Consider the following 15276-nt stretch of genomic DNA (forward strand, 5'->3'; position numbering starts at 1 on the left):
CCGTGATACTTACAGACTCTCGACCTCACGTCACTTGACTCACTGAATTACACGTAACTTAACCAACTCAAAACCAACTCTAAAACGATCAGCCGTACCCTATATAAATACACGACAACTTCGCCTCAGGCGAAGTTGTCCATAACTTCGCTCGTTCAACAAGTTCGCCTAGGCGAACTTGTCAACAACTTCGCTTGGTTAACAAGTTCGCCTAAGCGAACTTGTCAACAACTTCGCTTTAAACAAACAAATACATAAACAATATTACAGACTCGATTACAGACACTAGACATATGAACTACTGACATTTATGCATCAACAGTGATGAACTTACGTTAGAAGAATTTTAATCAAAGATCATTAGAAATATAAATTTGTTTTTGTTGTATTTATGGATTATGTACTTGTTTGTATTTGAATATTTAACTAAATTTAATAGATATTTTCACCTTTAGTATTGCATGATAGTACCTTGAGAGTTGTTAGCAATCAGCTTACGCTCTGGCATTTTCATCTTAGGTTGGGGTGTGACATTGGCCAACTTCCTGAACTGGCTGTACCTCTCCTCAAAGACAACCAGGTCGTGGTTGTGTGTCTCGTTTACTACTTCAAGCCTCCAACAATGACCCGTCACGTCGTACCTCCCTATGAGTTTAAATGGGCAGCACCTTTAAATACTAACGGTGCGCTTGATCATGGCCTTCAGTTTTGGTTCCCCTCCACGATTGAATGCAAGATCCACACCGTTTTTCTTTGACCGTTGGACCACAATAACACGCCCATGATCCTGTCCTCTCTTCTTTGCCTAATCTCCCAACTCATTACGGGACTTAAAATGTTGAAACAATTATAAGATCATTCTTAAAACATGTTCAAAAAAGTAAAAATAACCTAAACAAAACATAGGTGTCTTACAATATTTGTTTTATATGAAACTGTCAGCTCGCTTATGTAATCATCATCATAACTATCTTCATCATCTGAGTTTCCCCTAACATCATAATTATCAACATCATGTTCGTTTCCCTCGTAATACGGTGGCACGTCTACTTATACGTGGTACGAAGATTGGGTTCCGCTATACGGTTCCTCTACTACAGGTAAGTGGTACGAAGAAGACGACTGGCCTTCATAAACCGACCCGCTAACTGGTACGATGGTTGACCGTAACATTGTTCAGGTTAACTATCGTAAGCGAAATACTCCTGACAAACGTAATGGTAACATATATTAGTTAAAAATCAAACTAACGACTTTATATTAAATAAATATAAAACGATACCTGGTTCAAATTTGGTAAACCAAGCATGCTTGACTGACCGTTACACAGTTCAGTATGACTATCGTAACTAGGGATGAGCTCGGTACCTTACCTAGGGTTGTCACTTTTACCCGAAACTCGAAAACCAACCCGAAAAAACCCGAACCCGAGAAAATACTAACCCGAACCCGAACCGAAGTAATTCGGATTGGTTTTCGGGTTTGATTTATAAATTTCGGGTCAACCCGAATAAACTTTTAGTTTTGAAATTAAATATATTTTTAGGTATAATAGACTTAGTCTAAGCCGCTAAAGTTATCAGTTGCTGACCTAATCGATTGTTGTCATTCCAACTATTATGGATCGATTGTTTATTGTTAATTTATGTTTTCCGTTTATTACTAATGAAAACCGTAATTGAACAACCAAATCACGTCCGATTGAAGAAAATTATGGTTCGAGTTAGTTACTTAGTTTTATTCTTCTTTTGAATTCTTTTATCAAATTATGTTAGTTTATTATTTGAATATTTGTGTTACGAACAAAGAAGAATATGTTGTTTTAATGTTAGCATTGGAGTTATTTATTTATTTTTTGTTTTTTGTTTTGTTTTCTAAGATACTCGAAACCTGATTAACCCAACTCGAAAAAACCAGAACCCGAATAACCCATGAGAGATTTGGGTTGGGTTCCGGTTTAAGATTAAAACTTTGAAAAAGCCGAAACCCGAAAAACGAACCCGGATAACACCCCTAACCGTACCGGTACCACTACCAAAGGTAAAATTCGGGAAATACAGGTACGGGTACCGTACCGATCTCGAAACTTAAAACTTTGGTATCGATTCAGGGTGTCTGGGGCGTACTCACTGTATTTTTGAGTTTTTTATTTAAGGGTTTGGAAAAGAAAATATAAGAAAATTTTTCATTTTTTATTCTAGAGTTTTTTTTTTTAAAGAAAAGAAAGAGAATGAAAAGAAAAATTTTATTTCCTTAAAAACTTTTCAATTAAATATGATCTAATTGCAAAGCTTTATAAGCCATTACACAACTCAATAACTTAATTAACATTTTCTTTCTTTTAAGTATGTACTTTATTTTGTTTTCTGTTTTTTCTTTGTATTTTAGTGTAAAAGTAAAGACTTACCTAACCAGCTATTGTTAATCCGTCCGAGTATTTGGGTTACTCGGTTGGCCAACCCGAGGCTTACAGCGTTGACCCGCAAGAAGACTGTTGTGATCCATCCAGTATGGGAAGATGGTCCTTGAGATATCTGGTGATACTGGTTGCACTCGTATTCATCTACACACAGGTAGCTTTCAATCTTTCTTTCAATATATACATACATACATACCCAATTGCTAATAATTCATACATGTATGTAGGTGAACCTGTTTTCCACACAATCTCACTATGCAGATACTTGCAACTGCTGTAAGTATACATAGGCTTACTTGATTATTCAATTTATTCAATTGGGTGTGCACCAAACCAAACGATTTGTTGAATTGCTTTTCGTTGAATTGTATATGTTTATACATTTGGCCGAGATTAAATTGTTTTAAATGCAGGTATCTTCTATTACCTCTTAATATTGTGGCCAAAATGTACAATATTTTATTCATTATTAATATACATTTTTTTTATAAAATATTGTGCTCAATTTCAAATTATCATGGGGCAAATTTCTTTGGCCCGAAAATTAATAGCCCTATTAGCAAAACCCAAAAAACCGAATTGAACCCGAAAACCAAATGGTTATGAAAATACCAAAAAGAAAACGAAACTTTGGTTTTTGGTCCGGTTTTAGCCCAAGACCTCACCTGCACACTTTGGGGCTTTTATGATATTGTTCTACAAGACTGTGATAATAATTGGCTTCTTGTTTTATGTGGATTAAGTGATATGGTGAATTATTGAATCATATATTCATAACAGGTGGAAGCTGAAAATAATTGCAGGAATCAAATGCGGTTACTAATCGGTCAAATTGGCACTCATCAGGAAAATATTGTGGGTTTGGAAGGTACTGGATCGTATACGAACCGAACGAATACGAACATGGAATGTCGTGTTCGTTTAACTTTAGTTGAAGAAATGATCGAATGTGAGCATTTAAACGAACGGGGTTTTCTTGTTTGTGTTCGTTCGTTAAGAAAATGTGTGTGTTCATGTTCGTTTGTTAATAGTATAAACGCACGGTTCACGAACATAGATGAACAAACTTAATTGAGCGAACACCAATAAAAATTAAACGTGAACATCAATCTGTTGTGCACTCGTGCCTGTAAAATTCATAAAACTAGACTAAGGTGTAATGAGTGATATTTTAATTTAGAGTAAATTGTAATTGGTGGTATTTTACTTTTATAAAAATAAGATTAAATTGTAGTGGGCCTAAAGTATTCAAACGCATATATAAACAAACGTAAACAAACGAAGTTAAACAAATGTAAACCAACGAGTATAAATGAACATAAACGAACGAACATAAATGAATTAACAAAGGCTTGTGTTCATGTTCGTTCGTTTAACTAAGTTCAAAAAAAATTTCGTTCATGTTCGATTGCCTGTTAAATAAACTAACATAAGCGAACTTCCTGCCAAATGGACGTTCATTTCATTTACATGCATGGTATTTTGTCTTATTTACTGATGTTTCAGAGAAAATAAAACGTCAAGAAAACGAGTGTGAACAATTGAGGGCTGTTGTTCAAGATCTTGAAAGTAAGCTCATAGCATCATCATGATCGTCTATTTTATGAATATCTCATCTTGGAATAATAAAAGGCTTCTTTTATATTAACTTTTAGAGAAAGGCGTTAGAAGTTTGATACAGGATGCACAGGTTTGGATAAAAAATTCAGAACTTTGTTATAATTTCTTGATTTTTTTGTACATGAATATACTTCATCATTTTAGGTGCCAGTGGCAGCTGTTGTGATTATGGCTTGCAATCGTGCTGATTATCTTGAACGGACCATTAAATCTATCTTAAAGTACGTTGTATGTAAATACCATCTTACTTTTATTTTTATAATAAGTTAACTAAACTTCATAAATTAATTATATCTCCATTCTTCGTGATTTTTAGTTATCATAGCTCTGTTGCGTTAAAGTTTCCGATGTTTGTGTCACAGGTATGTCTAACAGCCTTAACACACTCGCTGTTGGAAAATTGGTTTATGATATTATTATTATTATTATTATTATTATTATTATTATTATTATTATATTAATTTCAGGACGGGTCAAATGCGGATGTTAGAACAAAGGCTATGGGTTTTGATCAGCTGACCTACATGCAGGTAATATTTTCAGAATTGGGCTGATATGGATTATATTTGACCTCTAATGGGTCAAATGTGTAAGCGGGTCGAAAGTGGCCCAAAGTGTATTTAAATGCTTTACAACCTTTTAAGCTTCTTTATTAGAAAAAAATGTATCACTATTTGGTAATAAGCTCCACATAATTATATCTAATATTTATAATACTAAAGAATGGGTGAAAAAGTGTGGTCCAACCCCGACCCGACCCACTTTAAAAAATACCCATTTCCACCTGCCCATTTTCCACCTCTAGTTCCAATGTGTTGAAATCTATTTTCGTATTCTTGCAGCACTTGGATTATGAACCTGTAACTACTGAAAGGCCCGGGGAGTTAATTGCATATTACAAGATAGCCTGTGGGTAAAAATTTAATAAAACATGCTTGTATGGAATACCAATTTACCTCCATATTTTCAGGTCACTACAAGTGGGTGTTAGGATTAAACGCACACACGAAACTGAACACACACACGAAAGCAGTAAACGTACACGAGGATTTAACGTGGTTCGGTCTAAACTGACCTACGTCCACGGGTGGCAACTAGGTATTTCTTTATTGAGTGACCAAATATTACAAGTACATAATGTTGTTTATATAGAGACTGAACTAGGGTTAGTAAATTATTATGCAAGAAATCTAAACCGGGCCGGGCTTGGGCCTGACCGCCCACACCCGTCTCCTCTTTTGACTTCATATAATAAACCGGGCCAACAAGGCCTACGAACCCAACAATCTCCCACTCGGAGGCCTTGAGTACTCTCGTCTGCACTCCTGATTGTACTTCTGTAATCTGAACATTAAACTTCTTCTAGTTGCCACCGCCTTCTCATCAATTAACCTGAAGGCCCGTTGAAGCTCCCCGGAGCTCCAACACGTCAGTCACGGCTGAAACTGCCCCTGACCCATTCTCTGTCCCTACCGGCTCCCACTGTAACGAACTACCGGATCCTGAGATAACCTGAGAACAAACACTCTCCATATTCAGCAAGTAATTCATTGGAGAGATTTTTACAGCTGGAATACTGGTTTTCTTAATCCACTGTCGACCTGGAACTGTAACTGAAACACGACCTGTGCTCCGACTGTCACGATGTCCCCCAACTGATTTAACCTTCCTAGCTCGTTCATCCTGAATCTTCACTTTGGCTCTGGGTTTGTTACTTGCAAAACGAACCTTCTTCTGCCCACGAGATTCTGTGAACCGGACTTTGTCTTTCACCAAAACTGGATCCACTCCTTTCGGTGACATATCGACCATATACAACGAACCCATTTTCTTGCCACGAGCAACAACGAGATTCCCTTTGACTACTTTCCACTGCCCATTCCCGAACTTAACATCGTAACCCTAGTCATCCAACTGCCCAACTGAAATCAACCGTTTCTTCAAACTTGGAATAACCCTCACGTCTTTCAAAGTCCAAGAAGTACCGGCTGAAGTTATCAAATCAACGTCTCCCATACCCGTAACCTCTAAAATATCATCATTCGCTAGTCGAACCTTTCCAAAATCCCCAAATTTAAGATTCTTCATCGTTTCACTACAGTGAGTGGCATGAAACGATGCACCAGAATCCATCACCCAAGCATCAACGCTACTCTCAACACTACAAACCAAAGCCTCATCACTACTGACCCCGTCATCTGTGTCGTCTTCTGTAACGTTCACCTCTTTCTTACCATTCGGACACTGATTCATGAAGTGTCCTTTCTCTTTACAACCCCAACATTCAATATCCTTACGAGTCTTAGACTGACTCCTCTTCCTGCTCCCACTGCCTCGCTGTTTTCCCCTACCTCTACCTTCTGTGACTAGCATATTGCCTGATGATTCACCTGAACTTCTGCGTCTTGAATCTTCTCCCAGAATCAGATCTCGAATCCCATCGAAAGTAATATTTGTAGACGAACTACAAACTGCAGTCACTGTTTGCGACCAACTGTCGGGCAAAGAAGATAATAACAAGAGGCCTTGAACTTCATCATCAAACTTAATGTCAACTGACACTAAGCGGGACAAGATCGAATTAAGATTATTGATATGAGTTGTAACTGACCCACCCTCTTTCATTCTTGTTGTCACTAGCTCTCGGATAAGATAGACTTTATTCGCTGCCGAAGGCTTCTCATACATGTTGGATAGTGCCTCCATCATACCACGGGCTGTGGTTTCTTTCATGATGAACGCCACATCTTCCGACAACGACAAAGTAATACAAGCCCTAGCTTTCTTGTCTAACTTCTTCCAATCTGCTTCTGACAACTTTTCTGGTTTTTCATCCTCAAACACTACATCCAAGTCTTTCTGACAAAGTAGTGCCTCAATCTGCATCTTCCACCAACCGAACTTCTGTCCGTCAAACTTCTGTATCGAATACTTTCCGTCTTCTGCCATGGCAATGACTAAAACGAAAAACTGGATAAAACAGAGACAGACACAGCAACACGAGCCTGAACTTAACGATTGTTCTACTGAACTCTGTTAAAAAATCAACCTATTTATACGCAACGGAAATACGAACTGTAAATCAGAAAACAGAAACTTTAACCGAAACGATAAAACCTGACAAACGCGGTTGGCACTAGTTCTTTGTTTCTTTAAACGATTCTTCTGACTTAACAACTGTTCTTCAATAAAATAGGATCTTGATTTAACTGTTCTTGGCTCATACTTTGCAACTACGATGTTGACCCAAATTTATTTATGGGCTAAACAACCCAAACGTGGCCCACACAATCAATACGGGCCTGCTTTGTTTTCACAAGGCCCAAATTAGAAAAAACTTGATTTGGTCCAACTTCTTAGTGGATATTTGCTCCTGCTCAAAACAAATAAACAATTGGGTGGCGTGAACTCCTAAAAAAAAGTGAAACAATTCAAACTCTTCTTTTCTGGTCAATTACTAACAACGTCGGCGGCCCAAGTGTATTTCTGAGCGACAAACAATGATGCTCGTTCAAATAACTGATAATTGTTTCGCGAAGCCCTAATCACGATTAAAACTGGTGGTGATGTGGCGCTCGATAGAACCCAAGTCGCGATCGTCGGCGGCGTAAACCCCAACGACAATAAGAAAACTGTAGCGGCGGCGAAACCCTAGCGCAGTAGGGTGGTGGCGGCGGAAGGTTTGGGGGCGACTCGGCTGGTTCCCGTGTTCTTCGTGTGATCCCAACCTAAGCTCTAGATACCACTTGTTAGGATTAAACGCACACACGAAACTGAACACACACACGAAAGCAGTAAACGTACACGAGGATTTAACGTGGTTCGGTCTAAACTGACCTACGTCCACGGGTGGCAACTAGGTATTTCTTTATTGAGTGACCAAATATTACAAGTACATAATGTTGTTTATATAGAGACTGAACTAGGGTTAGTAAATTATTATGCAAGAAATCTAAACCTGGCCGGGCTTGGGCCTGACCGCCCACACCCGTCTCCTCTTTTGACTTCATATAATAAACCGGGCCAACAAGGCCTACGAACCCAACAGTGGGCACTTGATCAGTTGTTTTACAAACATAATTTTGATGGGGTTATCATACTTGAAGGTATGAACTTTAAAGCACATCACTTTGTTTACTTTCTTGTTTCTTAAGATATGAAAACAAATGCTGATAATGGTTACTTGTTGGATGCAGATGATATGGAGATCGCTCCTGATTTTTTTGATTATTTTGAGGCTGGAGCGGATCTACTTGATAAAGATAAGTAAGTCTTCTGCATGAACTTTGATTAGGCCTGTAAATGAACCGAACCGAACGTTCAGTGAACCGTTTGGTGAGAATTTCATTTATTTAATAATCGAGCGAACATGAACCGAATTTATGCGTGTTTAGTTAATAAATGAACAAGAACACATCTATTGTTCAATCATTTATGTTCGTTTATTGCGTTCATTTATGTTCGTTAGTTTAAGTTCATTCGTTTATGTTTTTAATTTATTCAATGTAAATTTTTAGGCCCATTACACCTTAGTCTAGTTTTAGTTGTTCTGTTAATTGTTTATTTACCGGGTCATGAGTATCGGTCATCAGTTCGTCTCGTTTGAAGGGGTTGTCAGCTGGATCTGATCAAAGGTTGAACAGTCACAAAAGCAGCTTCTGCTTTTGATTGACCTCATTGTGTGGAAAAGAGTCTAACCGATGGAGGTGCGTGAAAAACGAATGGAAAGGATATGTCAGAGCTGGTGGCTTTGGATTTTGTTTGTTTAGCGGGTTAAAGAAATCGGTATAGGCGGTAGCTTGTTTTCTTGATCGGTGGAATAGCTCTCTTGGAACAGGTTCATTGGAAAAAGGGTAAAACTGTCAAAAGGAAGAAAAAAATGGCTTTGGTACCTGCTAAAGAAGGTGGCTCAATGACATACCAATATCTAATTTTGACCCCTACGAATTATCCGGTATGGGCGGCCAAAGTGAAGTCAATTATGGATGCACACGGGTTAATGGGAGACGGTTGAACCAAGGACACTAGGTGAAGAACCGGATGCAAGGAAGACGAAACAAGCGTTTGCCTTCTTATTTTAAGCTATACTCGAGGAGATGGTATTGCAATGGCGAGAACACCGACCTAGAACAAGTGTAGGATGGACTGAAAACGCGATATTTCGGAATGGATCGGGTGAGAGCGGTTCGACTTGCAACGTTGAAGAGGGAGCTTGAGAGTTTGCGTATGGAGGGTGAACCGGTCGATGATTCATGATTTCACAACAAAATTGACAAGGAGCTTTGGATATGAGCTTGAAGAAGTAGATTTGGTGAAAAGGCTACTCGATTCCATGCCTAGGCCATATATTCAAATCATGGCCTTAATTGAACAATGTTTCGAGTTAGATACGATGCTCCTTGACAAAGCCGTTGGAAAATTGAAGGCGTACGCGGAGCAAATAAAAGGAGCAGGGAAAATGGAGGACATTCAAGGTGGTTTGTTGTTAGCTAGTCAAGAAAAACTGCGCAGGTGTAAACATTGTGGCGTTGGAAGTTCAAACCGAGATGACTTTGGATGTGGCCGGGGAAAAGATTGTGGTTATGTGAAGAGTCGAGATGGTAATGAGTGTTTTCGGGATAAAAGCCACGTGAAATATTATAAGCGTGGTGAATTTGGTCACTACTACTATGAGCGTGATCTAGAAAAATCAAGAAGCGAATTGAAAAGGAACCAATTTTGGGTCTCGGTTAATAATAGCCATTTGAATGAATGGTATGAATAAACGATTAAGGTGGTGATTGTTGGGTTAATCGTTTATTTACCGGGTTACAACTCACGACTCACGAGTATGGGTCATCAGTTGGTATTTTATATCATTTTTAGTTTAAAGGCTCGTTTACATGGAATAAGCTAAAGGCTTATGTGGACTCCATGCTGGAATCTTAGATTAAGCATTTGTTATTTTGGTGTATTTAATTAGTTAGACTTGGTATTTGGGTTTGAGCAACTTATATGGTAGTGTACGTTGGTGGTGCACGTCAGGCAGAAGATTGGGTCATACGTAGTACCGGCTCTCTAGGTAGTATTTTATTTGCTATTTTCATGTTAGCACATTGCTGTTATGTATGGCTATATAACATATATAGCCTCTTTCTCTTGCACTTTCATCTCGATCAAGTGCTTCGGTCTTTTTATTGAGGCCTGATAACCAACTCTTGGTGATTGGTATCAGAGCTTCGTTCGTTTGAAGGGGTTGTAAGTTGGATCTGATCCAGCTTGAAGTTGCTCTGTTACCAAGTGATGGTTATCAGGCCTCAATCAAAAGAACAGAAGCACTTTGTTCGAGATGAAAGTGCAGGAGAAAGAAGATGTATAATTATATTAAAGTGAATTCAGAAAGTAAAAGGTGAACAATGCAGCTTTATTCATCAAACAAAAGAGGCTATATATAGCCGTACACAGCAGCAACGTGCTAACATGAAAATAACAAATAAAATACTACCCATAGAACCGGTACTAGGTATGGCATAATCTTGTACCTGACGTGCACCACCAACGTACACTTCCATATAAGTCTGTGAAACCCAAATACCAATTCAATAAACCAAAATATAAAATAATAATGCTTAATTTAAGGTTCTAGCATGTGAACCTTTAGCTTAATTCATGTAGACCAACCTTTAAACTAGAAATGATATTAATACCAACTGATGACCCATACTTTTGACTCGGTAAATAAACGATTAACCCAACAATCACCTCCTTAATTATTTATTCATTCACATGGCTAATTTTAGCCGGGACCCAAAATCTGTCCCTCTTCAATTAAATTCGCTTCTTGATTCAGTTTTGGACACTCGTTATAGTGACCAAATTCACCACACGTATAACATTTCACGTGGCTTTTATCCCGGAAATACGCATTACCGTCTCGGCTCTTCACGGACCCACGACTTCTTCCCCAACCACATCCAAAGTCATCTCGGTTTTAAACTTCCAACGCCACAATGTTTACACCCGTGCGGATTTTCTTGACTAGCTAACAACAAACCACCTTGAATGTCCGCCATTTCCTGGCTCCTCATACACCTTCAATCTTCCAACGCCTTCGTCAAAGAGCATCGTATCTAATTTGAAACATTGTTTAATTGACGCAACAATTTGAAGAAATGGCCCAGGCATGGAATCCGCTCCTTCAAGCACAAAACATTGGTTCTGTTTCGGTTATGCTCGTTTGTCTATGTTAAGTTATACTGTTCAATTATAATTTTAATGAATGAACATACACGAGCTTACTCGTTTTCTTATCGAATGAACACTAACAAGAAATACTCATTCGTTTAGTTGTTCATTTTCAATCTTTTGTTTGGTTAAAATTGAAATAATGAACACGGACATGCTTCGTTCGTGTTCACTCGGTACATTTACAGATCTAATTATGATAACATATGCTATAACTCTGTATTTATGAAATCTGTTAAATTTAAATAATTATTAATTTTGCAATCCGTATTGTTAAAATCGTGATAGGTCAATCATGGCTATCTCTTCGTGGAATGACAACGGGCAAAAACAATTTGTGCATGATCCTTGTAAGTCTAACTTTTGCTTACTTTAAACAGTGAAACACATTATTTTCCTTTGGTTAATTCTCCAAACTCAGACCTCGTGTCCGCTTAAACGCCACATCTTACAGATGCATTATATCGGTCTGATTTTTTCCCTGGTCTTGGATGGATGCTAACTAAACCTACATGGGATGAGCTTTCTCCAAAATGGCCAAAAGCATATCCTTTACAAGATGCAAATCATTTGTTATTTTTATTTATATTTTTGTGTAAGTGAGAATTTTCTTTGACATAATATTACTTACTGGGATGATTGGTTAAGATTAAAAGAAAATCACAAAGGGCGGCAATTTATTCGTCCAGAAGTATGCAGAACTTACAATTTTGGGGAGCATGTAGGTATCTTAATTAGAATTTTTTTTTAAGCATGAATGGTTTCATATTTTATGCCAGAAAAAACATAAAATTGTCAAAAATGTTGATTTAAGGTGACCAACTTTCAAGAATTTCAGTTTAAGGTAATCTGACCTGGTAACTGGTAAAAAATGAAAGCGCGTCACCTTTGATCATGTTGACTTTTTTCCTTGACACGCACTGGAAAATGTTTGTCATAAGTAATTAACTTAAATCATTTTTTTTTAAATTAAATGGTTTTTTTCTGGCCTAAAATAAGTTGGTTACTTTTTATGCATTTTCAGAAATACTTGACTAATTTTATTATTTTTTTTCAGGGTTCTAGTTTAGGACAGTTCTTTGAACAATATCTAAAACCTATCAAACTGAACAATGTTAAGGTATGTAACAACTTATATTTTACGTATATAATGTGGGTTCTTCGGTATTTTGTCATTTCATCAATTATTATTGAAACTTAAGGTTGATTGGAAGTCAACCAACTTGAGCTACCTAATGGAGGTACATATTTCACAATTAAAATTCGTTTAATTGACATTTTGAGTATGACTTATGGTTTGTTACTTTGTTTGCAGGATAAGTTTGTGAAGCATTATGCTGACCTCTTGAAAAATGCAAAGCCTATATTTGGAAATGATCTTGTTTTGAAGACGAATAATGCCAATGGAGACGTGCGTATTCATTATACCAATCAATCACATTTTGAAAACATTGCCCGACAATTTGGCATTTTTGAAGAGTGGAAGGTATCACATTTCCATGTCAATGACCTTTAAATTTATTTCACTATCTTATTGAAAACAAGCTATGTAATAAATAATATCTCGTGTTTTATATTGTATTTAGGATGGTGTACCAAGGACTGCGTATAAGGGCGTTGTTGTTTTCCGACACCAATCGTTTAAGCGCGTATTTCTTGTTGGACCAAATTCTCTTCAACAGTTGGGAATAAAAAGTTCTTGATATAGGTAGTTTCTAAATGGTACCAGAATTTCATCTAAGAAACTAGGTAGATACATGTAGTTATGTGAGTATTCTATTTCTTATTTTGGATTTTACTGTATAAACCAAACCAAACTACACAAATTTTCATATAGGCACAAGAGATTTCATATATAGTCATCAAACATTATTGAATCAAGTTGGAATTAAACCCTAAGCTCTTTGGCTTTGTGGTGGTGCTAACCATGTAACATGGTCTTTCATGTTGCTTAGACCTGCAAAAGGTTCGAATCGAGCCGGGGGTCTCACCGGAAGCAGCCTCTCTATCCCTATGGGGTAGAGGTAAGGCTGCCTACATCTTACCCTCCTCAGACCCTACCATAGCTTTGCTATTGGTGGGATATGCTGAGTACGACGATGATGATGATCATTTTTAATACAAACATGGTTTCTATGATCTAGTGAATTGGCATTAGAGATGGTTCCGTAGGTTGGATAGCAGGTCAAAACTAGGGTGTAAACGAGGCCGCTTCAAGCTTTATGCTTAATATTCACGTCCGGCTCCTTTTTTTAGTATAATGTAATATATCCATTATTTAGTTCATTTATTAAATCTGGTCCAATATAGGTTTGAGCTCGTCTCAGTTCAAGCTCGTTTTAAACCTGTCTTGATACGAGCTTTGAACAAGATAGCCCATGAACTTCTCAGCCGTTTAAGAACCATATACACACAATAAACATATGCATAACAAGAAAGTTGTTTGGTTAAAGGTTTACTAAATACACTGATATTATATATGATCAATGAAATTGAAATGGTAAAAACATATAAATAATAACGATTTTTCATGTTATAGGATTACCTGATTTGCATCTTCTTAAAGCGCGGCCATCAGGAGGTTTCCTTGATCCTCAAGTAACCTTGGAAGCATGTCTAGTTCGATGTGTTTGTAAACGACGGAGACAACAAAGTCAAACCGACTCGAATCAAATTGCCGATGGCTGAGCTTCGTCGTTCACAAACACATCAATCTTGATGTACTTGTATAAACACATCTCAAAATATTCATCCAAGAAATGGGGAGGAATCATGTTATAGGATCCAACATTGTACTGTACATGTACTTGCTCCTTGTACTACACTAAACTAATGTCCTATAATCAGAAGCCAACAAAACATGGCATGGGCAGTTTTTGTTTGACTGTGTTTCAGTTTAAAAATAGCAAGGTCTAGTAGACAAAATTATTATAGCTTTAACACCGAAGACAACCGGATCAAACCTACGCTCCGTCCAAATCAAACGACACCAAACCTTCCTACGCATGAGTGTCTATTAGAATAAAGGAGGATTGCAGAAAAGTTCATAAATTAACATATGAACCAATTGGATGAATCTAAACAAATTAGAAAATGATCCAACTTATAATGAATGAAATTTGTGCAAATGTCTTTACGGGCTAGACGTTCTCGTCACAAGCGTCCATATCCCATGTTCTCTTCTTCCGCTTTGTACACATTAGTGGCACCAGAGTCAGTTCACGAGCGTCCATATCTCATTCTCTCTTCTTCCGCGTAGGAAGCCTTGGCATGACATATTGACATAAGTCCTGTCTCAACACCATTTGACAACCTGTGTTACCCGAGGTTCGAGCTCACTAACTTCATATGGTCAAAATACGACTTCTTATATTCTGATCTGGGCTTCCCATAGCCACTATTAGATGAACTTTTTAACTTTATTTATATAAGTTGTTCGATAATCTTTTTGTAAAAAAATAAATAAAATCATCTTCCTAGTATAACAATTTGTTTTATCTCAGATAAATGTTGCCATGGTTTACTTACATGCTATCAAACATTCAAGATCATAACGTGCGTAGCATGTACAATTATAAAACGAGATTTATAAAATAAATTTTTTCTTTTTTTTTGTTTCATTATTCTTCAATTTATCCCATCGTGGTCATTGAAAATTAGAGGTGTAAAAAAAAACCGGTTTGGAGTGTTTTAGGCAAACTGAACCGAACCGGTTTGGGTTTAAAACCGGTTTCACCCAAACCAGTTCACAAACTGACCCAAACCACCAGTTTCAGGACCGGGTCCCCTTAAGATATACCAAACCAGTTTGAGGAAAACCGGTATAAAACTGGTTAAACCGGTTTATAAACTGAACCGAACCGACGTGACCAAACCGGCATATCTTGCTTGTAAACCAGTTTATAACCGAACCGGTTTAAGTCAAACTGTTTTTGACCAACCGACCAAACCGGTTTGGTTTGGGTTTAAAACCGGTTTTGTACACCTCTATTCAAGATCATAAGGATGAGATA

General features: G+C 37.5%; 1 protein-coding gene across 1 annotated transcript; it reads left to right on the forward strand.

Annotated features, from left to right (window-relative positions):
• Positions 1 to 2674: 2674 nt before the first annotated feature.
• Positions 2675 to 13117, forward strand: LOC143584990 (alpha-1,3-mannosyl-glycoprotein 2-beta-N-acetylglucosaminyltransferase-like). The gene is made up of 17 exons (XM_077066893.1): positions 2675 to 2695; positions 3200 to 3287; positions 3926 to 3988; positions 4075 to 4109; positions 4184 to 4260; positions 4356 to 4401; positions 4507 to 4569; positions 4882 to 4948; positions 8071 to 8145; positions 8236 to 8305; positions 11552 to 11613; positions 11718 to 11808; positions 11891 to 11984; positions 12321 to 12383; positions 12466 to 12504; positions 12579 to 12749; positions 12850 to 13117. Exons 1-17 carry the CDS (start codon positions 2675 to 2677, stop codon positions 12964 to 12966), a joined length of 1242 nt encoding a protein of 413 aa, XP_076923008.1. The 3' UTR covers positions 12967 to 13117.
• The last annotated feature ends 2159 nt before the right edge of the window (positions 13118 to 15276 follow it).

This window comes from Bidens hawaiensis, unplaced genomic scaffold (assembly GCF_021521415.1).
Source record: "Bidens hawaiensis isolate Kalapana, Puna unplaced genomic scaffold, B.hawaiensis_p1.1 tig00033528_1, whole genome shotgun sequence".
NCBI lineage: Eukaryota > Viridiplantae > Streptophyta > Magnoliopsida > Asterales > Asteraceae > Bidens > Bidens hawaiensis.